At 38.2% G+C, this 25,825-nt stretch overlaps 1 protein-coding gene across 2 annotated transcripts in view; it reads left to right on the top strand.

Annotated features, from left to right (window-relative positions):
- Window positions 1-25,825, top strand: part of fbn2b (fibrillin 2b) — a 70,738-nt gene that overhangs the window by 18,715 nt on the left and 26,198 nt on the right. For both annotated transcript variants that reach the window (XM_060882129.1, XM_060882137.1), the window contains exons 7-24: window positions 3,477-3,674; window positions 8,029-8,154; window positions 12,964-13,089; window positions 16,566-16,718; window positions 18,130-18,306; window positions 18,400-18,546; window positions 19,117-19,236; window positions 19,369-19,494; window positions 19,627-19,749; window positions 20,727-21,002; window positions 21,233-21,286; window positions 21,787-21,912; window positions 22,304-22,429; window positions 23,296-23,412; window positions 24,373-24,510; window positions 25,082-25,132; window positions 25,281-25,406; window positions 25,537-25,764. In XM_060882129.1, coding sequence (XP_060738112.1) covers window positions 3,477-3,674; window positions 8,029-8,154; window positions 12,964-13,089; window positions 16,566-16,718; window positions 18,130-18,306; window positions 18,400-18,546; window positions 19,117-19,236; window positions 19,369-19,494; window positions 19,627-19,749; window positions 20,727-21,002; window positions 21,233-21,286; window positions 21,787-21,912; window positions 22,304-22,429; window positions 23,296-23,412; window positions 24,373-24,510; window positions 25,082-25,132; window positions 25,281-25,406; window positions 25,537-25,764 — 2,538 coding nt within the window. The remainder of the gene's footprint in view (window positions 1-3,476; window positions 3,675-8,028; window positions 8,155-12,963; window positions 13,090-16,565; window positions 16,719-18,129; window positions 18,307-18,399; window positions 18,547-19,116; window positions 19,237-19,368; window positions 19,495-19,626; window positions 19,750-20,726; window positions 21,003-21,232; window positions 21,287-21,786; window positions 21,913-22,303; window positions 22,430-23,295; window positions 23,413-24,372; window positions 24,511-25,081; window positions 25,133-25,280; window positions 25,407-25,536; window positions 25,765-25,825) is intronic.

The raw sequence follows: 25,825 nt of genomic DNA on the forward strand, positions 1-25,825 counted from the left end.
TTGACTGTCCTGTTTAGATGTCCTGTAAATCACATGGCTATAAAACCATAGGCTTAACCGTCCAGGAAAAGTTACAGTCCTGATGGGAAGGATCGAGTCTCTAATATTTCCCTTCTTCTCATGAGGGGCCTCTCTTGTCAAGCCTGTGTGAATGGATCCATTCTTCTCCCATATGGAGTTAACATTCTGGTCCCCAAGTATACTAGAAATCTTTTAATTTTTTTGTGTATATTAGCATTCCAGTAACCCTGTATTCCAGCACTATATCACTTTTGGACAATAGTTTACCCAGTGCTGGATAATTCCATGCTGTCTGCTGTCTTTTAGAAAGTTAACCCTATTTTGCTCCAAATGTGTTGCACTGTTGATGGCACTCCTGTCTTACTGTCTCAGGGCCCAAGACTATATGTGCCTCTGGAAAAGGGCAAGAAGAGCATTTTATGAATCCAGAACATGCTTTCGAAGGGCAGAAAGGGATTTCATAGTGAGGGGGAAGAGGGAGTTCAGGAAGGTCACACTCTGAAACATAGAGGTCTAAATTTACTGCTTACTTGTGCAACCATTGGCCAGGAGTGACATGTGAAAGAACTTCACCAGACATCTGTTATTTCTTATTTGCTAATGCATCTTCTTTATTTGAAATTGATGGCCAACCAACAATTTCTTACTGTTTTTTTTTTTTTTAAAATATTTGGATGGTCCTTGGAGCGATTATAATCAAGAATTCTGATAAACAAGCAATTTTTTCACTGCGAGTAAATAAAAAACATCTTTTTAATAAGATTTTAAACCAGTCAGCAATAGGTTGCATCAAATTGGAGGAACTTCTCAGTTGTACACTACAGAGCATGTTTTTTTGGCAGGCGTTAAGACTCCCTTAGTATTAATTGCAGGGCTAGACTAGGCCCCAAGGCTTAAGCGTTCCAGACCAGATTAGACATCATTCCTTTACAGAGACAATTTTTCATTTATCTGCACTCTTTCATGACAGCTTATCACATTTGGCCCATTAACATTGTAAATGATAACGGTAGGCCAAGACCCTTTAGGGTATAATGAACTGAAATTCTCAGGATCAGATCTCACTGTACATTGATACCCTTATCTTGGCCTCTTTACCATTATAAACTCCATACATTAGTTCAAGAGCTTAAAACTGTTTTTTGGTCCTTTCAAGCTCTGTCATGTGATTCACAATATGTCTTTCTCTGAATCACAGACTTCCTGCCAAAATCATCTGGCATAGGATCAGGGCAGTGACTAAATGGAAAAGGTTTGCACAAATGGGATGGGGGTGTAGGTGAACGGTTTTGATCAATCACGCTGCTTGAACTGTAATCAGTCAAAATTGCTTCCGAATGTTGTCTGCGTCACCCTCGTGTAGGTCCTTTTTGCTAATCTGTCTGGGATTCTGGGTGTTTCTGTGAATTTGGTCCATACATTCATTCATTGCCAAGGCAACATTTCAGCTTGGTTGCTTGGTTTTCACTTCTCGGCTTAGTGTTCCAGTCTGGTCTGTTAAAACAAGCTGTTGGGCTTCAGTCTTTAGTTTGGCCTTACATCGCTTTTGCTGAGTTATTCCAAAGTTATTCTTATACACACAGAGACAGAACCGCACTGAACTTGGCAAGATTTTGGCTTTGTCCCTGAATCTCTGGAGCTTTATATTTTCCAGCAGATGAAGGAAAATGATGATTGGCTAACTTGAGCAGGTAATGTCCTTCTCTCACCATCTTGCATACTCTTAACTAGATTCCTTCAGTTTACACATATATAAAAGGTTTTACACCAGTGTATGTGGTCCAATTTCTCTGATCAAATAATCAGAGAAAAAAGTAAATAATTTTAGTCACTAAGTTCTTGACTATTAACAAAAGCTTTAAACCTGAGCAACGGATCATATCTGATTTATGCTCTGAATGTGACTTATTGCAGACATAATCAGTAGGAAAACTGCAGTTTAGAATGAGAGAGGAACTGATGAATTTGGAGTAGGATATGGATGGATGTATCTTGGCTGGATTGTGTTGCTCCATAGTCACAACCAGGCATTATTAATTGGATCCAGATGTGAATAGGATGCACCCAGCGGGTCGCCCCAGCATGAGGAGGGCTTACATTCCTGCACTCAAATCATCCAGGAAATATTGTTAGGTCAAGGGTGTACACAAGAGAGGACAGGAAGGGAGAGGAGATGAGAGAGGACAAGAAGGGGAATAGTTTTAGGCAGGTTTCTCTTCTTATAGCGCCACTTTTTTCTTTCTAATGGTTTCTTCCTGACCTACTTTCTCTTTCGTCTGTGGAATGAAAGTGATTTCTCTTTTATTACATAAGAAACTTCAACCTTCTCCCTAAATATGATCATGACCACTGGAAAATGTGTCTAACACTTCTCAGCAATCTCATGTGTCTATAAGTGAAAGTGAAGTGAAAGCGAAGTGACATACGGCTAAGTATGGTGACCCATACTCAGAATTCGTTCTCTGCATTTAACCCATCCAAAGTGCGCACACACACACAGCAGTGAGCACACACACACCGTGAACACACACCCAGAGCAGTGGGCAGCCATTTATGCTGCGGCGCACGGGGAGCAGTTGGGGGGATTCGGTGCCTTGCTCAAGGGCACCTCAGTTGTGGCCTGGGATTCGAACCCACAACCTTCGGGTTACGAGTCAGACTCTCTAACCATTAGGCCACGTCCCCATGCACTATAGATATATCACTAAAGATGTATGCCCCCACTATAGATATATCAGCAAATCATTATTGTATTACTGATTTGTATTACAATATTTGAGTCTCACTAAAAAAGAAATCTTTTCTCTTTTCATCCAGGAGTCTCTCACATGTTTACTTTGTGCAGTGAACCTTTTTAATAATTTGCCTCAGAATACAACTTACAAGTTACTGAAATAATTTCATACAACTCATATGATTTCAAAAGTGCGGTCAGTTTGTTCGATAAGCATTAAAGCATTTCTGCTCTCTTAGGTCAGATCTTAGGCCTGCTTAATAGTTTGATCTGAATGTACATCAACTCTGTGTCTGAGTTCTTCTTAAACATTTGCCTTAGTGTTGGAAGCACATAATTGTATAGAATGCCTTTGTATGGTGTAACATTACAATTTCCCTTCACTAGAATTAAGAGGCCCCAAACAGTTCCAACATGACAATGCACCTGTGAACAAAATGTTCTCAATTAAGACATGGTTTGTTGGGTTTTCAAGTATGAAGTGACCTACACAGAGCCCTAAACTCAACCACAGATGTTTCAAAATCTTCTAAAACCTTCCTAGGAGAATGGAGGTTATTTTATATAACAAGCATATACGGTTGTGATGGTTAGGTGTCAGGTGACATTTTTCCCACTATAACAAAAAGCTAAGAGTTAGTGAAAAGAAGGTTTATCTCTTGTATTTACAGCATAAACTATTTTTCTCACTTATCGTTTTTTTATTTTTTGTCTTTTTTAGACTACAGGACCGGCCCATGCTTCACACAGGTCAACAACCAGATGTGCCAGGGTCAGCTGAGTGGTATTGTGTGCACCAAAACGCTGTGCTGTGCCACCATTGGCCGAGCTTGGGGCCATCCTTGTGAGATGTGCCCTGCACAGCCACACCCCTGCCGCAGAGGCTTCATTCCCAACATCCGCAGTGGTGCCTGCCAAGGTCAGAGTTTGTATACTGAAGAGGGATATTAACACATGAACATCACACAGTCTGGTATAATATGTCAGTGCTGGATTTCATATTATACACCTAAGCAGGTTTTAGCAGTCCACTACATCTAATTTCCTGGGTGAATGATATATATTCATGGTAAAAATTATGCGCACGATAGCAGGGTTATTTAGCTAAAATTTGTGAAATTTAAGCTATGTAAAATGACTTGCTTTCAAAGGTCTGGATCAACAACTAACATGTTACTAACAGCAACTATCAGTGAAATTGTAACGCTTAGATTAGTTTGCAGAAAATAAATAAGACATCAGTTTAAAGTGGTTATGTATTGTTGCATAGTGGCACCTTACTGATTTTAACTAGTGCCATGGACTCTTGAAGTAGAGAATGAGCTCACTTCTATGTCCATTCGTCTTTAAACATTCTGTTTTTGTTTGCAAGTATTTTTTGACTGTACTAATAAGATCAGAGAGGGTAAATCAATGTCTGTGAAAACTGTTTTCCCTTGACGAGTTGCCTCCAGCTAAATAATTTACATAAATGCATGTTTTGGCCTCAACATGCCACAACAGGCCATGACAGAGGATTTGCTGAGAAGTTGAGCTGATTTGTGTTTAGAAAACTGGAATTGCTGAACTGATAAAAAGACTTCGAAAGTCTAGAGGTACCAGTTTAGTACCTAACTCTCCAAAAAAAATGCATTCATGGTTAAAAATTATTAAACCAAACAAAAATATTCTGTGTCATAGGGCAGTGTAACACACTCAAAGAAAAGACGTAAACATTATCTCACAGATGACCATGATTGGCGACTGATGCAGGGATCAACAGGCTTCAAATTCATGATCTCCTGGTTTTAAAGTCAAGTAGATGCACCATGGTATGCTGTCATGACTTTCATAGGTACTAGTGCCAGTGTAGTCAAATGGGACTGAGTAGGTTTGCAGTCATAACTTTTGGGAAAACAGAAAATGTCAGAGTCAGATAGTGAGTAAAAACCTCAGGATTAATGCTCCAGTCCAAACCAGAAAAGCAGATGAGTCAGCCCTAGTCAGCAGGTTAAAATATTAAAATAGCTGCTAAAATGCAATGAAGTTCACAGTCAGCTATTATTTAAGTCATGTTTTAACAGAGTCAGTTAAATATGAATCACAACTGGCATCTATGCAACCAAATATTAAGCTGAATTAAATTTATTCACTCAAGAAACAGTTGCCTAAGGCCTTAAATTTTGTCTATCACCTGCTGTTTCAGCTGACAGAAATTACTTAAACAACAGACCATTTTTGTGGTCTGACAGCAGATGTGTTCTCATGAGTGTGATTATGCAGTGTATGTGGCAGCTGCATTCTTCGAAGAAGCCAATGACAAGCCATATGCCACATTTTAATACTGAAAAATCTAAAATTCAGAGAGTCAGAGACTGAGACACAGAAAGAGACAGCTCAGCTCCATCGACATTCCTGAGACTTTGTCCCAGTTGGCAGAGCAGAGAAGGCACTAGGCCTCAAGCTAGGCCTTTTTTTAATATTTTTTTTATATTTAAATATAAAGCGTTAGTGAAAACAAAATGTAAATAGATACATAAATTATTTGGTTACATAATATAATAATAATAATAATAATAATAATAATAATAATAGAAAATTTTAAAAAACAAAATAAGCAAAAGAACCGCAGTGTGATTTAATTTAGAATTACAATATCATCCTATGGATACAGTAGCGTTTAAGAATACATACTCAGCTTGAGGTGAATACCAAGACAATTCAGTCTATACCATAATTAATAAAATGATTCAGATTTACTTTTTAGTATACATCCGATTTTTTTCAAAAATATAACTTCTTTAATCAAGGTTATCCAATCCTCAACTCATTTATTCATAATTAACTTCAGACCTAACATCAATAAAGTTTTAAAGACATCCAAGTACTTTCAGAAATAAAGAGGGTAATATCCACAATTAACACATGAGCAGGGAGGCTATAACCTTCTGCTTGCACATCACAGACAGTTTATCACAGACAAAATTAAGGCGTTAAGTCTTTAATGGTTGAACACGGTAAACCTGAGCATTTATAACAAAGCCCTGTTTACTATGAATATTTCTTTCTATTTCATGTTAATATCTTATGCATTTCTGGATAAGACTCACAAAACCAAGGAACAGGACACACCATGGAGACTAAAAGTGCAGCATTGGAACAGCATTGTCTGGCCAAGGTGTCTGAGACTGAGCTAATGACTGTGTAATGATGCAGTTTAATATAACACTTCTGCCACAAAGCCTGAACATGTCCAGTCTGAAGCTGGTTTCTCAAATGGTTGTCTCCAGACGATCTCCACAAGGACCCTGAGGCTATTCGTTTTGTAATTACCTGTTAGTGACGCATCTTTAAAAGTGGACATGTTGGAATGTTGTCTTGAGGCCATGTGCCCCAACATAATGACACAATAAAAATGACAAAGGCCTGTGTTTACAAATTTGAGAGACTTCAGTGGAATGAACTGATCAAACAAAAAGATTATCTGCCCATTCCTGTAGCTCAGAGAGAGCCTTACCTTGCCTCTGAGCTTGTTTCCACGTCACTGCTTTAGCTGGTCTTTGCCTGATTCCTGACTGCTGTGTAGGCTTCAAAAAAATACTCTAAGTCTCTGTGAGGTCTCTGCTTAGTGAAATAAAAACTAAAGGCAGTGAAATTCCACTGGATTCTTTTTAGCTGAAATACCCCGACACCTAAATACTAGACCTTGGAGACTCTTATAACCTGGCTCGAATTCAACACACCAGGTTTTTCCCAGGTGTTTTCTGATGGGCAACTCTTTAATGACAAGACCTATTTTGGCTCTGTGTTACAAGACAGATAAGTGTGTTTGATTGAAACCAGACTGAAGTTATTTAAGTATAGTCATGCTAGTTATATGATAGAGGAAAGGAAGAGAGAGCGCTCAGTGAAGCTGTGCTCAGTGAAGCTGTGCTCAGTGAAGCTGTGCTCAGTGAAGCTGTGCTCAGTTTGTGTTTGTTGTGTCAGTCAAGCAGAAAGTAAAATCTAGAAGCCAATAGCTCTTTTTAATTTTACTGATTTACAAATTTACCAACTACGCCGATTATCTGAAAGAGATAGAGTTCTTTTTGTTTGCCAAAATGTCCTTTCATATATCAGTTTCATCAGATCTCGTTCCAGGTATTTGAAGATTAAAAATTGAAAAAGATTAAAATAAGCTGACTGACAAAACCCAAGAATGAAAGGAAATTATTGTGAAAGTGAAAAAGTCTGGAGACATTAGAGCTATTCTTAAACCTAGCATTTTATATGGTTGACAGTGTCCAAATCAGAACAAAATGTATCCCTTTATTTTTCTGTTTGATTTGTTTTGTCATGAAGACCCAGTAAACAAAAAAACACTGGCTGAGGGCTATGTGAAAACCTATTTGTAAACCCAATGCCAAGCATGCAGAGAAACTGCAAAACCTGAACACTATGAACATGAAACGCATTTAAAAAATTATTACTTACTATTATTTATGTATTTCCAATGTATTAATTTAATAGATTTTTATGGCCAAATATCCAGCATGTCATTGCTGCTGATTGTCTTTTTAAGAAAACACTTTCAGAGTCTTCATAGAGATTAGATTGAATTACAGATCTATTACATACAGATCTGTCTAGGTTAATTGAGTTAACCCTAATCTTTTGACAAACTATCCAAAGGCTATGTCAAGTTTAGCAGAGAAGATGCCCATTGCACATGGAGACTGTAAATGTATTATTTAGTATAAAAACAGTACAAACATAGTGGCTAGTGAGACACAGAAAGTTCTAAATTGTGTACTACAGTGGACAATGTAAGAGGACAATACAACAACATCTGATAATCATAATAAAGCTAAACATAATATGCATCTACAAACCCCCAGATATGTAAGCGAAAAAGCGAAAGAGAAAGAATGAGTGAAGGAGTGTTCCCAATGAATCTGGTCATGCATTGGCCAGCTCATTTCATTTTGAGGGGAAAGAGGTGCTGGCTCATAGTGACTGTTGAAAAGGTACTCTACTCTTATGAGACTGCACAGGTCTCAGGATTGCCAGCCTCTCTTGATCTTTCTTTAGTCCATTCTTGGGTCACATCTTGTTTGAAACCATAGAAAATCTTGTTTTGGCTACAGCGGATTCTCTGGCTAACAAAACGTTTAAAGGAAACTGTAAGCCTGTTAGTAAACTCACAACTATTTTGGCTAACATTTTAGACATAACACAGGATGCCGTTAATAATTTAAATCAGTGTGAAGAATATGCAATATGCTAAACTTCATGTTTTCAATCTGTCCTTCTAGATGTGGACGAATGCCAGGCCATCCCTGGTCTCTGTGCAGGAGGGAATTGCATTAATACTGTGGGTTCCTATGAATGTAAATGTCCTGCAGGTCATCGGCAGAGTGAGACCAACCAGAAATGTGAAGGTAAATGACACCGAAATAAATCATGACGAGAGCTCATTTTTGTTTTTTTTGCTCACTCAGGTGTCCAATCTGTCACTTCTTGGCAATTCATTTCATTAACCTTTTGTTAAGTTGGAAACATTATGAATAAGATTACTTTGTAAGAACATTGCAGAAATGTTCTCTGTGTAACATTATAGCTTTAACCTTTAGCACCAGCCATATGCATTAGTGAATGTTTTGATAACAGTCTCTATTAATTAGAAGAGGTACGAGAGATTTTTTTTTCCAGGGGGTTTCTAAATGGTTTTTTGAATGGTTAAGAGTTTCTAGCTTCTTAAAGAGGTTCTGCTTGACATCCTTTCTCAGGAGGAGCCATTTAGTTGTAGGTTTCTTCATATCACCTTTATTTTTCTTCAGATAGTTCTACATGTAACTGTATTGTGTTCTTGTATTTCCACTGTGGTCTTATCATCAACAAACCACCGGCGATTTCAGTGTTTTCAGAAATAACACCGAGAACACCAAGAACAATTTCCCCAAAATGTTGGGGAACAGTCCGTTGTGATGAAAGTTATATAGCGTCTAATTCACAAAAACAGCTCAATGGATGTCAGATATCATTAAGATAACATTCTATTCTATTCTATTTATTTATAACTACATTATAACTAATTTATAACTAGTTAATCTGCTGAAACTGATCCTAAAAGTGAAGTCTGATTAATTGCTGATCAAACAATGAGATTTTGCAACATGAGTTCACTGAAAGGTAAGTGTTTCTGCGAGGTAGAGGGGTGGAGCCTGTGGAGTTTGTGGTCCATGGCAGAAGTGGCTTTACTCCCAGAATCCAATTATCATGTTACTTGGCTTCTATTACAAGAGATTTTAGTATATGATAAGTCTTGGTGTTACATGAGAAGATGAAAAGTAAAGTGATTATCTTTGGTGCATGGTTCTAAGAATCGGAAATAATTAAGTTGTTTGCTTATCGTCAGACTTCACCAAAGCACACCATGCTGTTGAAATGCACTTGTTATCATGATCAGATAGTCAGCAAAACGCTGCTCTGTTTCTCAGGCTTGTTTGTCTTTTTATAAGTCAACATGTTTGGGGCTTTAGGGTTTTTCTTCACTGTGTCTGTTTCTCCTCAGGGGTATGTTAATTTGGATTGGCTTGATTGGTTGGAATTTAAACAATGAAAAGTGAAAACAAGCAGGCAATGGATTCTAGTGGGGGTAAAAACTGATAGAGATTACCACAGTCTTTGGGGTAGGGAGAGAGAAGAAGAGAGATGTGGAAGGGTGAAGAACAGTCTTGCATAACATAGAGTCTCTCTTTTTTCATTTTTTTGTGGCTAATAATAATAACAATACTTGGTCATGTACTTAAATTTAAACCTTAGTTAGCTTTACATTTGTTATTAGCTGTATACATGATCCACCAACCATGCAAATTTTTTGTGTACAAATGTGCTTGTGCAATTAAAAAAGTGACTATTTAGTAGTATATCAAGTTTATTTCCACCTATTTAAACTTTCAATTCAATTTTATTTGTATAGCGCTTTTAACAGTGGACATTGTCTCAGATCAGCATTACAGAACATAATAAATATATTACAAAATGTTTAAGATTAATATTAAACAAAACTTCAAGTTTAGTATTAACCAGAAATACTAGAGATGTTAGTTTTCACATCAAAGACTCTTAAGCTAAGGACAGCTTCAGTGAATTTCATACAGGTTGAAAAATACTTTTTCTGCATTAAGTTGACAAAATAAAGTGTTTACCTACTGATGATTTTATTATTAATATTCTTTAATATTTTAAACTAATATATCTATAAGTGGTAAATATCCAGGTATAGTATGTCCTTCTAAATCTGGCCTGTCCTCAGAGATCCACGTGTTCTCGGTGTTATTAAATTACCCTCCGTACACTGCTGACTGATGAGAGGCTTGATAAGATTCCACACTCTCTGACCCAGCCATTTTGAGTTGGCAATTTTCTCAAGGTTACAGGAAGGTCACAGAAAGTGAGAGAGAGCAATTGAGAGACATTATCTCTCTCTCTCTCTCTCTCTCTCTCTCTCCCCCTCTCTCTCTCATACACACACACTCACACGCACACACACACACTTTGTCCATGCAAAATCATAATTTACACTAATTTGTCCTAACCCAATTATACTGGAGCAATTGAGAGGTAGAAGTGGAAAGAGGGTTAACATGGGAGACCAAAAGGTCACTGAGTTGCAGTGTCTTGCTGGAAAAACCACGTTTAAGTTATGAGAGCTTAGCCGGTGTCACAGATGAGCTGCTTACATGGAGCAACTGAGCTAATTAAAAGACAGCGTTGAATTGCAGAGATGTGTGCCCTTAGGCGCCTTCAGGTTATGACTCTTAACTCTACTTGCTGCTTAAACAGGCAATTTCTTAGGAAGGAGATCTTGCTTTACTGCCACTGACAGCTAAAAGCTATATTTCACAGACACTAATGAGCGTGATGCATCCCACCACGCCAAAAATGGAGTTATTTCTAATTGAAGTCTGCAACAAGGAGTGAAAGGCAGGAAGACAGAGATATTGCTCACTTAGGCATTGGTCTTCAATTGTTTTTCCCTTGTTTTGCGCTCTCATTCTCCTAGTGTAAATACAGGGTGCTGGAAATGGGCCATCTGTTAGTGCTGAACAAAGAATCGTTTACATCTGGAATGGCGTAGCCACAAAGGGTGCTCACAAATGGTCGTATAGAAGGACCTTGAGCGAACACACAGACAAGCATGTGAACGTGTTGTATATATTAGGAATAAAACACTTCTGGGCACGCAGGAAAATCATCTACATTGGGATGATGTGATGCCACACTGAAGTGGACTGTTTTCCTATAACAGCAAATTCTGAAGTGTTTAATTTCTCTATTAACCCAATGATTTGCATACAGCAAATTTTTTATTTATTACTAAACTTTCTATACACTTACAGTTATATTTAAGCGGTATTTTTTTTGTCCTGATCTTTCTAGCTTATTATTTTTCTTAGAAAAAAGAAAGCAAAAATTCATCTGTCCCGAAGACATTCCAATGGCAGAAAACTTACAATTATGCTAGAGACTACTTTAGTAGAATGAGTGCATTAATATAAAGATATCATTTGAATAACAACCTATACTATTTTCAGAGCTACTGTTATAGAATATTAATTAACATGTTCTGATTAGCCAGATTTGAAAATTCAACAGCAGTACAGTAGTACATTTTTATTCAGATACACATACTCAGAAAGTATACCCAGATAATACACACAACAGTCGCAGTTTGTTCAGGTGGCAGTAATTTCCCTTAGCATACACCCTCTCGTCTGGCCAGTGTAAAGTCTGGGCCGGTTTACAGGACGTCAGATTTATTTAGCTGGACTCTTATCATGCCTGTTAAACCACCACTAATGGAGGGACTCCATGGTTCCTTAGCTTGCTACTCACACAGGTACCTTTTAAAATACCACAACATCTACTCACATGTTGTGGATCGTCAGGATCAATCATCACTCAAACTACATTCACACCTAAAAATAAGTGCAATATTATGAATATATATAGTTTTTCCATCTAATGGTTTTGCTGCTTTACATTCCCGTTCTGTAAATACACACATTCCTATCCAGATAAAATGTGGTGCCAAATTGCAGTTATTTTCTTCTCAAACCAGTCTGGTAGGTGCTGACTTTCTGGAGTGGGGAAAACCCATGTCCACACCTGCAGCTCTTAAACCGTCTCCTGGTTTACATCATCTAATTTACTCAGAGCAACAAAGATTATAAATGTCCTGGAAATAAATGTCAGAGGTTCAGCAGAGTAGAAAAGCTTCAATGAACCGTCTACCACTGAAGTGAAGTGCCACTGAAGTCTGGATGAAAAGCTGAGTCTGATGCCTTTCTCTTTTTACAAGCAAAGCTGAAACAGCTGTGCATACAGGCATTAGGGTGACGCTATTCGAATACACGACTGTTTATTAGCCATTACTCTTAATTAGAGGCTGGATACACCAAATTTATTAGTATTCATTGAAAGACTATTGCTCAGTATTGCCAGTATAATTTGCAATTTGTATAATTCACCATGTGTAGTCTGTTCTGTAGTGAATCAATGCATCTTTACATGATACAGGACCTCCCTTTTTTTTTTTTTTTATAAATATAGACTTTCATATGACCTCCCTTTATATGAATATAGACTAAAGCAAATTTTCTGGTTTGAAGAGTAATATCCTGGCTAGTAAATGCTGTCATTTTTGTGGTGTTTTATGCGCAACTTTTCACAGAAGATGTGAAGCAATGGGAGTGTTCGTCATCATTTAGCCTTTGTTGGAGCTAATTTCAAAATGTTGGCTTAGTGTGTCAGGGAGAATTACAGACAATTGGAGAAAATAGAGATATGGGGAACGTCTAACCCCCTCCAAACCACTCAACCCAGATTGCTGAAGTTCAGCCATAATTTAACACGTCATATCAGTTAATCTAATAGGCTTGAATGTTATGAAGGAAGAATTCTCTCCAGGATTGTAGATTACCAGAAGTCCCTGGTGTAGATGAAAACAGTCAGAGATGGCAAGTCAGTGGCCACATTAGTGGCCCAAGCTCTCATTTATCCAAAACACGTGCTGCTGCTAGAACTTAACTTTGAAGAGAAAAATTTTTACATCTGTACAACCTTCCATGCACAATGAAAGCAGAACATAAGCATTAGATTTGAAACAATTTAAAAACCCTCTGGTGTGTCTCAGGGTTTCATATGACCAGCTATTTATTTTTAATTTTGTTTTACTTTTCCAGATGTGGATGAATGTTCTACCATCCCTGGGGTTTGTGACGGTGGAGAATGCACCAACACTGCTGGCAGCTACGTCTGCACCTGTCCTCGTGGCTTTGTCACCAGCACAGATGGTTCCAGATGTATAGGTAAGACATCACACTATCACTGACCTGTAATTCTGGCTGCATCATCAGTCAGAAATGGTACAAATAAGTAGTTAAAACACACAAATAGATACACATACACAGGTCTTCCTGACCTAATGAGACACCTTATGTTAACAACACAGGTGAGTCTAAATATGTATGTCAGGCACAGACACACATACAAAACACACCTGCCTGACATCTGGCAACACTCTTCCTTTGCCAACATGAGTCATTTGGCCTTTTGGCTTGTGGTCATCCCCTGCAAGCCCAGGCACGTGGAGTGTGTGTATGTATGACTCAGCTCCACATCTGCTGCAAAGCACCAACAGGTGTTAATGGATATAGGCATCTCCTGAAGGCTCTTTCATTCCTGAGCAAACTTGCTGAACTCTTTCTCAAGAATCTGTCTGTCTGAATGCAGGAAGTGGGTGATTATTACAATGAAGAAGTCGTATTCACCTGTACTCATTTGTCATCTGCCATCTGTGAGGAATGTCTTTTTTAATGGCCTGCATTACTGAGTTTTTTAATTGTGCAAAAACACAAAATCAGGTGAGGTTCACATGTGGATCACATAGACCTGTGCAGGTAAACATGTTATGATAAATATTCCTAAAATTAGGGTCAGAAAGTACAGGGACCAGTGAAATTCTGTTTCTGGCAGCAGATGTTTAAAAAAAATGCTTTGTTCCCATTCCCAAAGCCGAAGCAAAGGATTACGGGGTGTGGAAATAGAAATATTGTCCACTGTATATCTTTAGAGAGACGATGTGGACATTCCAGACTGACTGGTAATGGACTGATATGGGAACAGTGAGTGGATAGCAAATGACTGAATTTATTTTGGGAAAGTTTCAGGCCTGCACATGTGGACTAATCCAAAAACAGGTCTTGTTAGTACAAGGAAGTTGGACTGCTACAGTGCAGTCTCAGGGGAGTAGAAGTCCAGAGCTCAGCAGGGAGACACAAGACTGCTATTTCCTCTTTACACTAAGGCTAGATATTGACTCTGGCATGGGGTTGCTCTCTGACTCACTGACTTTCTAAATACTTCTTCTATTATCCGACTTTATTTCTGTCATTTCTTATTTTATTGCAGTGTAATTCTACTTTTCTATTCTTTGTTCAGTCCCTATAGGTTTTTCCCAATTTAGGAGACAGCCTTTATCTCACTTTCCCACCCTACCATCATAACCTCTGAACTAAATGATATTTACGAGCAAATTTATGATGCTACAGGCAAAGTTATTTATTCCAGAATAGTCATTTCTTACTATACACATGACCTGTCTGTTGGTGGAAATACAGTTCCTGGAATTCACCTTCACTTGGAGAGCTGTAAAATATTGTGAGATTTGTAAGAGTTGTGCAGGCTGTGGTGTTTTAACATGGGGTCCAGACTCAAAAGTGGTTCCACTGCGTTTGGTTTTGCTCCATGATCGGAAGATTGCATGTTGATATTTACATTTACATTTACAGCATTTGGCAGATGCCCTTAGTGATGTAAAAAAAAAAAAAGTGCTTTGACGTCTCAAAGAATACAATTCAACTCTGGTTCACTAGTTCACAGACTTGTACAGACTTGTACAGACTAAAGCTCTGTTGGGAGCCTTTATTTTTTAAGAATACATGAAACAGACAGGTAAAATAAATGCTAGTTTAAGTGTTTCAGGAAGAGGTAGGTCTACACCCATCGTTTGCAGACAGCCAATGACTCAGCTGTTCGGACATCTAGGGGAAGTTCTTCCCACCACCTCGGTTCCAGAACAGAAAATATATTGATATTATGATAGCTAGAGTCTAACAGAGCATACTTGGCTCTGCAGTTTTGGTGGTTTTCCTCTTTTCCCTATTAGGATTAGGTCAAGCAAGCATGAATGTCTATTAGCTTATGTCGGACACATAGTGCTCCATATGTTCTGCTGCTTAATTGCACTATGGGCAGTTTGAAAAGATGAGGTAGTGTTATATGTCGGAAGAAGCACATAGGTAGGTTTCACTTTTCCAGATGTGAAGATGTTGTGCAATAGTGGTAGGTATTGCCTGTTACTAACTCCGGAGAAAAAAAAGTTTTGCCACACTAATTATGCCAATTCTGTGTCATACTGTGAAATCCCACTCTGAAAAAAAGAATGAAATGGTGAAGGGAAAAGAGAAAGGCTGCAATTGTGCTTATAGAAATAAAAAGATCTGGTTCCAATTACAGCTATCATCTCCGTCACAGCCTTTGCAGAAAAAAAACCCTGTGCCCCCACCTCTCATGCCCCTTGAGCTCCATTTCTCCCCTTTCTCTCTGCCCCACCATGTCCCAGTGGGCTGGCTGGTTGGGTTTAAAATGAGCAGTTTAGCCCCCAGACAGACTGCTGCTTATGTTGACTGGAACTGTTCATGAATGCTCCACATGGAACTGATTAATTTCAGAGCACTGTCTCATTAGACTGGCTAATCGACATGCACCACCCCTCCTGCATGCTTGCGCTTTCTCTCTCTAAACACACAAGCCCCGCTAAAGTCTTTAGCCCCAGTTTCTGACCTTGACCAGGGAAAACTTGCAGTCACAGAGCCATTTTTGGTTTGCTTTCAGATCTGCATTGATTTTCTAACCCCCCTCTTGACATCTCCAGCTCCTGCCTCATAAAGGGGGTTTCTTGGAAGTTGGCCATGAGAAGGGTACACAGGAACATGACTTCCTGTGAATACTCACTGGAGAAAGCTAGTACTTAGAAATCTTCCAGTTGCTCCTCACGGCAAGGACCTCAGAAACAAAATCTGGATGTGACTCATCAAATTTAGAAGAAAGTGTGAAAATGAGTGTGTTTGGAAATAGATGAACCACATAGCAGGCATATACAGTATGCGTTTCTCCTGTCTGAGAAACTCTTAGTATTTCTTTCATCTCTTTCCATCTTGTTGTTGATTTTAGATGCTTTTCTATTATCTCTCTTTCAGTCACTTTTAAAGATTTCTTTTTGAAGTTGTAGCCTATTAGCTGAGTTCTCTGATAAGATCAAGACCTAAGATCATGTCTGGCACTCTTTTGTCAGTTCTACAAATATCTCTGTATTTGTCCATACACATATTCTGACAAAAACCTCTACTATGATTATTCCCATCTGCTAGACCTGTTAGTAGTAACTCACACATTCACAAGCAGTCCAGTGACTGAACATTTGAAGCCATTTTGAATTTTCAAGGACAAATGAATTCCGACTGATGGCTCATTTCTGGCCCATTAATAAATAAAGCCTAACCAAATATATTGCTTAACAGTATTTCAGTTAAATATTTCTAAGGTTACTTTGGAATCCTATTATTATTTTCGTTTTTAAGGCTGTTTTCAAAAATGGTAACATTCAGAAATGGTACCTTTAAAGTTCTTTATATAAAATGTATGAACTGATTTATGAATGGTTCCTTAATCCTTAATCTTTGCTCTGTCTCTGACTCTGTTTTCATTTTTATGTCTCTTTCAGATCAGAGACTGGGTATGTGTTTTGGTTCCTTGGCTAATGGCCGCTGTGCAATGGAAATGACAGGCCAGTACACCAAAATGCAGTGCTGTTGTGATACGGGCCGCTGCTGGGCCATGGGTCACATCCCAGAGATGTGTCCAGTCCGGGGGTCTGGTGAGTTTACTGTATACATGTATATTTACACACACACACACACACACACACACACACACACACACACACACACACACACACACATATTTTGTGTGTGTGTGTATACATATATACATATATACATATATATATATATATATATATATATATATATATATATATATATATACATATACAAAAAAAATCACAGTAAGAAACACTTATAATAAAAAAAAGCTGAATTCAAAACCACACAAATTCAAATTCACACAAAAAACTAGTGGCAACTCCAAACCAGTATGGGTAATGTAAAAGCTTTTGATGGACACAGGGTGAGAAAACCAGAGATTCACAAACCATAGGTCTCTGCTTTTTAAATACTTCCCTTTTAAACCCACGTTCTAGCCATCTCTTTGGCTTCAAGCTTCTAAGAGTGAATGTGTGAGCCACAGGAATGTACAGACTGAGTGTTTGCCAAAGCCTCCGAAAGGCCTCTTTTCCTTTGGTTCATCTCCATCCATGGCCTTCATGCTTCGCCATCTAACTGAATACACATATGCTCACCAGCAAATGCCAGTGGTTCTGTTTATACTAATAGACTTATTCATAGACACACTCTACTTATTCACATGCAATCTGCTGTCAGTGAACTTGAATAAAGTATAAAGAGGTGCATTTCCCTGTTTAAACAAATGCAGGCACATTTGATTTAACTAAAGCTGGGTAGATAACTTTTCTTTAGGGGAGTTACAAAGAAAGCAGCAAGTAAAATTCATTTACTAACACAAATAAGTAAACTTACAGTAGTAAGACAAAGGTGAGAATCATCACACGTTACCTGAATTTTATAATTTAATTAATGTCATTCAATCTCGTACTGAAAAATCTTGGGCATTTAGGTTCTCTAAAATCATGGTTATGCGGGTTATGGGGACCCCCAGGGGTTTTGGGTTGTATTATTATTATTATTATTATTATTATTATTATTGTTGTTGTTGTTATTGTTGTTGTTATTGTTGTTGTTGTTGTTGATTACTTTAGGATTACTGTACACTTTCTACACATAAAAGTTAAACACTTTAATTAACACACATCTAATGCCAGTTATTGTCTATAAATGCTTCAAATGTACAACAATATAATATATATTAAAAACAATAACTGTTACAGTTTATCCAATAAGTGTTACAATTTTCAACACTGGAGAAATACAGCCCAAAGCAATACAGTCAGATTTTCTCAGCAACGTAACAGGGTTTGAAATTCACATATTTTATTTTTTTGATTAAAGAATCAGATAAATACATTTTATGGATACATATAAAACTCCAGGACCTTTTTGGAAGCATTGATTTTGTTCTTGGCTATTAAGCAGTAATAATAAGTAGCTACACAGGTTACATAGCATTCAAATTGTCCTCTGTACTTTTAGATGAATATCGGAGGCTGTGCATCGAAGGAATTCCCTTTACCACCGGCAGAGAGACTATTAACGTGTTTAATGGTCACAAGCTTCCTGGACAGAATGGGCACGGGTACAACAATGGCAATGGAAATGGCAACGGGAATGGAGGGGACTGGACCAAGACTGACACACGTCCTATTATAGGTAGCTTTGCATTGCGTTTGATGGGTAGTGTTTTTTTTATCATTAAAAGCAGAGTCTTAGATTGATAACTCTGTACTGTTGTTTGGTTTCCAGTCCTGCCTCAGAATGTCAGCACTACTATCGATGTGTGCAAGCATTTCCCCAATCTGTGTCTGAACGGCCGCTGCATCCCCACCCCCAACAGCTACCGCTGCGAGTGTAACATGGGCTACAGTCAGGAGGGGCCTGGCCAGTGCACAGGTAACACATGCGTAATAAGATAAACACAGCAACTCCCAGTGAAACTGTCACATACTGTATTCATTACTGCCTGAAAGTTTGGAAACAGTGATGTCACTGATACACGTAATACAAAGATCTGACTTTGCTTCTGGCATTGTGCAGTTTCAATTCATTTGTAAGAAGCAAGTAATGAATGAAGTTTTTCTAGGAAACTGTGTAGCATCAAGATGAAGTTATATAAGAAATAAAACCCTTAGAGACATGCTGTTACTGGAAAATAATCATTGACAGGGTGATGTAATACAGCCAGATGTAAAGCAAAGTCTCTTCTCTCCGCTCCTCTCCTCTCCTCTCCGCTCCTCTCCTCTCCTCTCCGCTTCTCTCCTCTCCTCTCCTCTCCTCTCCTCTACTCTGCTCTCCTCTCCTCTCCTCTTCTCTCCTCTTCTCCTCTCCTCTCCTCTCCTCCCCTCTCCGCTCCTCTCCTCTCCTCTCCTCTCCTCTCCTCTCCTCTCCTCTTTGCTCCTCTCCTCTGCTGCCATCTGTAGGCCTTTTAGGTTAAGAGATTTTATCCTCCTCTTTCTCTTGTAGATATAGATGAGTGTAGCAGTAACCCCTGTGTGAATGGAGACTGCATTAACACCCCAGGTTCATACCACTGCAAGTGCCATGAGGGGTATCAGGGCACCCCGACCAAGCAGGCTTGTATCGGTATGAGTTATAAAATGCTTTTATATGTAACTGTGAAGAACTCTCTAACACTACATATACACATGCCAATGATCCAGATGCACATGAATGCAATAAAATCTTAACATCCTCTCCTAATGTTTATTGTTGTAGATATTGATGAGTGCATCGTAAATGGAATCATGTGCCGCAACGGCCGATGTGTAAACACAGAGGGAAGCTTCCAGTGCATCTGCAATGCTGGCTTTGAGATCAGCCCTGATGGGAAGAACTGTATAGGTGAGGATGCAAACTCCTCACACCCTTACGTCATCCTTATTCATGGTCTTGCACTAGGCTTTACTGTTAATTGAATGTCTTTTTGTTATTTGATCTGTTGTTATTGTTAGCTGTAATTCTTTTCTAATTCAGATCATGATGAATGTGCGACCACCAACATGTGTCTCAATGGCATGTGCATCAATGAGGACGGCAGCTTCAAATGCATCTGCAAACCCGGCTTCACCCTGGCTCCAAACGGACGCTACTGTGTCGGTGAGCAGAAGCGGCTTGGGGAATCAGTGAACCTAAATCCATGATATTACTGATGTCTTTCAAATCGATTCATTTTGTTTGAAACGTATATTGATCAAATTTGACAGAAATTAGAATTAATCACAGGAACTTGTTTAGAAATCCTTATGTAACATAACTGATCTGCAGAGGTGGGAGTAAGTAACACATGTGCAAGTCACAAGTAAGTCTCAAGGCATGAATGTCACGTCAAAGTAAAGTCGGGTCTTTTTTCAATATTTGTCAAGCAAGTCTCAAGTCTTAAATTTGCGACTTAAGTCTGACTCGAGTCAAGTCATATGACTCGAGTCCCCCATCTCTGCTGATCTGATCCAGAAGCATCTCTCAACTAAAGCCAAATAAGCTGACCGATCAGTAAGTTCAAAATTAATACGCTAAATAAGAAGCCTAATTTTGTTTAATGGAAATTATATATACACCTTTTATGTATTAATAAAATGGACGAACTGTTAAAATTCTGTATTAAAAACTGTATTAAATTTGTTCACCAGAACTGTACAGTGCATTTACATTTAAATCAAATAATACAGATATTTAAATACATTGAAAATGAATGTAAACAAATATTTTATTGATTATGTGATCATTTGTTGTTATATATACATATGTTGTGGTATATAGTAAACCCTATTGTTTATTTCATATTGGTTTAGCTGGTCTTGCTCTGATTAAGCTTCTTTTCCATCTTTTTTTTCCAGTAGTGGAATAGTATGAATATTTTATTGGCAAATTGGCTTTCATACTATTCGGGGATTTCTTGAGCAGACTATATATGTCTGACAGAAGCATGATGGGAGAAAGTAGAATGATCTATTGAATATAATTTTAATATAGCAGACAATTCTTCCTAACTGACACCCTTGCAGCAGGTGCCATTTGGTGAACGAATCCCAAAACGAGCCTGTCTCATGAACTCCTGCTTCCTTTTAATCTCACAGACATCGATGAATGCCAGACGCCTGGTATCTGCATGAACGGCCGCTGTCTGAACTCAGAGGGTTCGTTCCGCTGCGAGTGCCCGCCTGGGCTGGCCATTGATTTGGATGGCCGTGTTTGTGTGGACACACACATGCGCACCACCTGCTACGGCGCCATCAAGATGGGCACATGCTCGCGGCCGTTCCCTGGTGCCGTGACCAAGTCGGAGTGTTGCTGTGCCAGTCCTGAGCATGGATTTGGCCAGCCATGCCAACCTTGCCCTGCTCGCAACTCGGGTAAATCTTTTTGCTGTAAAATATAAAATTCTCAGATCTGCGTAATGTAATGAATTCAGAGGTGGATAAAAAAATGCTCACTTATCTATAAGTGCAATGTATTAGAAGACAAATTTGTTTAAGACAATATAAAAAAAGATTATACAGTTCTTGTTGTATACTTAACGACATAGTGTTGAGCCGATGTGTGTGATTGATTTATAAAGTCACTAAATCTCTGTTCTCCACAGCTGAGTTCCAGGCTCTGTGCAGCAGCGGCATTGGCATGACGATAGATGGAAGAGGTGAGTTTCTAAATACACACTGACACATGATGCACCCACGAACCATGGACCATTTCCAAAATGAAATTTATTAACAAAAAAAAAAAAAAACTATTTTATTTGTATCCAATTGTTGAACCAAAAGCTAATAATTGAATCTTTATGAACATGAAAAGATCCCTAGTATAGTACAATTCAGAATAAACAGAGTCGACTCCATTTATCTATTCTCTGGTTAAGATGTGTACTCTAGTTTTTTTTTCTGGTATCCAAAAAGAATAAAGGCAGGATCAAAATATGAAGAAGTAAATTCTTTATTATTGCATTATTGGCCATCTTTAATCTTCCAAGAATTTCTGATAAATATCCAGGTTGTTCATTTACCTACAAAGAAAGAAAACTTTGATCATTACTTGCATATTATTTTTGGTCAATGAAATAACATTAATGAATGCAATGTCAACAAACCAGACACTTTCTGTGTTTTTTTATATTTATTTCACACTTCTCTTGCTTCTAAGATATCAACGAGTGCGGTTTGAACCCGGACATCTGCAAGAACGGGGTGTGTGAGAACCTGCGTGGGAGCTACCGCTGCATCTGCGACTTCGGCTGGGAGTCCGACTCCAGTGGCAAGAATTGCGTGGGTGAGTGATACGCCTGTCTGGCTATCAGAGCTGTGGAAACACTGTGTTGAATTTAATTACATTTCAGTCATTTTAGTGGAAACACAGACATTCCTTTTTTCATCAGTAAAAACATTCCAATATTATTTTCATTATATCATTATATATACACAATCGAACAGTTTTTCAAGCTTTATCCTTACAAGTATACGTCTACACGCTACACATACACACACGCGTGCACACACACACAGACATGACGTTTTACAGTCATCCCTGTCCAGTTATTCACACCACTTCTGAATTATAATCATTTCTTTTATAATGAAAAGTAAACACTCTTAAGTATAAAACTGATTGTGGTTTTTTTGTGCTTGGTGATATTCATTGTTGGATTTCTGTAATGTTCCAGACGTGGACGAGTGTCTGGTAAACCGGCTGCTGTGTGATAACGGCCAGTGTAGGAACACACCTGGTAGCTATGCCTGCTCCTGCCCGAAAGGTTTCATCTTCAAAGCTGACTCAGAGACGTGTGAAGGTGACTTTTTACTTCTCAAATTTACTGTTTGTTTTTCCCAGTCTGCATGTGTAGATCTGTAACCTCGTAAAGGCTTAAAAACATCAGTGATGACTCTTTAAGACAGCTTTTGTTTTAGTTTTGTTTCTTTTTCCGTCATTTGATTATTGTCAGTATAGCTTGCTTGTTACTTGACTTTTTCTACTAGTGTGCAAGAGCATCAGACAGCATATTTTTGTGATTATGCTTTGTAGCTTGTAATCCAAGAACAGTCTGAGTAAAGGAGGAAATGACAAAAGGATTGTAGTTTATTGGAGTTGGACATAATAAAATGCAGACTTGACTGTTATAGAGCTAGCAGGATGTGACAGATGTCTTCCTGACTCCACAGAATGCTTCGGGTAGAGTTGTAGTTTGGGTGAACGACACTCAAAACATTTCAAAATTATTAGCATATAAGTGCACTGCAAAAAAATAGAAAGATATTTTAGCAAGAAAAATATGTATATGCAAATTCAACTAAATCCTTAAATAAATAAATAAATTTTAAAATTAGACGAGATTAGTATTTCTGTTTGTAGATATTTTACTCAATCTATTCAAGTTATTCTGTTGTTTATTTTCAACATTTATTTCTAGAAGCAACCAAATAGAATGAGACAATTTTTTATTTGAAGCTTAAAATAAATAAATAGGCGTAATGGTGTCCTGTTATATTTTAATGTTCTGGCAGTGAGAAATGTTAGATCACTTTTGCTTTATTCCAGGTCTGTTCACTTGCTGTATTTGTCTTGAGTTGTACATGCAAGATACACAATTGTTCCATGTCTGTTTTATCCGGCCAGACGAACACAGCCTCAATGTCTGATTGTCTCTCTGTGTTTCAGACATTAATGAGTGTGAGTCTAGCCCCTGCATCAACGGAATCTGCCGAAACGTCGCCGGCTCCTTCACATGCGAGTGTTCTCACGGCAGCAGACTCGACTCCAACACCATCTGCGTGGGTAAGAACATCTGTGTGTTTCTGAAATATTATGCTTATGCTAGATGTTTTTTTTTTTTTTTCTCAACCACCAGCAAATCATTTGCAATCAATTTATTTCCAGTTTTTTTCCAGGACCGAATACGTATCACTTAAAGAAATTGATTAGTAAATAAAATGTCCTTGCCATGTAAATATCAAACCCCAAACCTTTACCATTCCTACATATAGAGAAAGAAAATAAAGGGGGAAAGATGGATGTACAATCTTATAAATCTTATAAACAGCCTTCAGACACATTTTCTAAGTATTGTATGAGTCTGAATCAAAGAGACAGAGTAGGCATGTCATCAGTTTTAAAAGGATAACAAATTTTTAGAAAAGCACCACATGACCATCTTTACTGATCAGACTACAGACGTAAGTGATATTGCATACAGTATATACTTGCTGAATTATGTATCAACTATTGATCATAAATCATGTCAAATTACATTGAATGTCAAAGATTTATAATGAATAAAACATGCGTATTTGCTGTTTTATTGGCAAATTGGCTTTACATGCATAGTGTGCAGTTATTGGCTGTTATAGGCAAATAAGCCAAGACAGGATGATGGCGCTACCATATGTGAACTGAATAAGTGTTATATTTCTCTTATACTATAGCAATATATTAATAAATAGCACAGCTTTTTTTTTTAACCCGTTTCTTGTGGAACATCTACTTACAAAGTGCTGATGCAGGAGACACATTCTACACATAATAAATCAACAACTTACAGTAAATCTCATCATATCAACAGTGATGGTATTTATTGTTATTAGTTATTATTATTAGGTTATGCAAATACAAGTCACTGAGAAGGAGAGATTATTCATTTGGTAGTGCTACAATATTCAATAATACCAGCAGCATTATGAAGTCACATATACACAAATTTTATTTTTTGAACTCTCACTTTATTCTGGTTTTATACAGAGAGTATGAAGGGTACTTGCTGGCTACATGCTCAAGATGGTCACTGTGAGGTGAACATCAACGGAGCCACACTCAAATCGGAGTGCTGCTCTACTCTGGGCGCCGCATGGGGAAGTCCATGTGAATTATGTGAAGCGAGTGAGTAAACGTACACGCACGCACACACACACAGATATACACAAAGATGCAGAGAGAAACGTATAACATAACTGTAAAATCTTGAAAGCTTCTATATGATACTTCAATAGAACATCTAAATTATGCAGAAGTAATACACATCTAAAATATATACAACATACTTATACGCATTCATTGCACATTGTACAGATCCGTTTTTATTCCTACTTTTTTGTATTTATCCTCATTTCTAAGATCCATAGATCTATGTTTATCGTTTATTTTCTCTCTTTATTCATCCTTTCATTGCACTTTTTCTTTTCACTAAAAGGAACGGTCGTAAAACACATCTCACTACGTCATACCGTATATGTTTATGTAGGCGACAAATAAAATTTGAATTTGAATTGAATTTGAATTTAAATGTTGCTCAGTAGAGCTTTTCCCATTTAAATGAATCCTATAATTATGACAATAATATTTGTCATCTCTATATAATTTACATTTTCTATTCATTTCTATTCATTTCTATTTGTTTATTGAACAGTGCTGTTCAGCCCAGATGTAATAACAGTTGTTTCCTCTTCTGCAGACCCTCACTGCCCCCGTGGTCTCACTCGGAAGAAGGGACTTGTGTGTGAAGGTATGATATCTTGAATTTGTTTATTTTTCTGTACATACATATACAGTCTTTACCAGGAAATTTCTTAAACACAAACACGCTCCCAGTTTCACATACAAAAGAAAGTTTCTATTCGCTGATCAAGGCCCTGTCTCTGTTTTTCTGTCAGACATTAATGAGTGCGAGGTCTTCCCGGGTGTTTGCACTAATGGACGATGCGTGAATACACACGGCTCGTTCCGTTGCGAATGCGCTGAGGGGCTCACGCTGGACGAAGGCGGTCGCACCTGCGTCGGTGAGAATATTTTAGTCATTTTTACTAGCTGTGTCTGTAGGCCAAAGTAATATACAGCAATCATACAGCAAATATACAGTCATATAAATGTGTATGTACTGTACATATAAGCTGTGTGCTGTTTGTTCAGATATCCGCAGTGAGCAGTGTTACCTGAAGTGGGATGAGGATGAGTGTGGTGAGCCGATACCAGGCCGTTATCGATTGGACATGTGCTGTTGCTCGGTGGGTGAAGCATGGGGGGCAGACTGTGAGGCCTGCCCTAAACCTGGCACCCCAGAATACAAGAGTATCTGCCCTCGAGGCCAAGGCTTCGCCAACAGAGGAGACATCATCACAGGAAGACCCTTCTACAAAGGTGCAACTCTAAATGAAGTGTTGTTTTTGTATATAGACTATTGGACTGTCTGTTGTCATGA

Source organism: Tachysurus vachellii, chromosome 1 (assembly GCF_030014155.1).
Source record: "Tachysurus vachellii isolate PV-2020 chromosome 1, HZAU_Pvac_v1, whole genome shotgun sequence".
Taxonomy (NCBI): domain Eukaryota; kingdom Metazoa; phylum Chordata; class Actinopteri; order Siluriformes; family Bagridae; genus Tachysurus; species Tachysurus vachellii.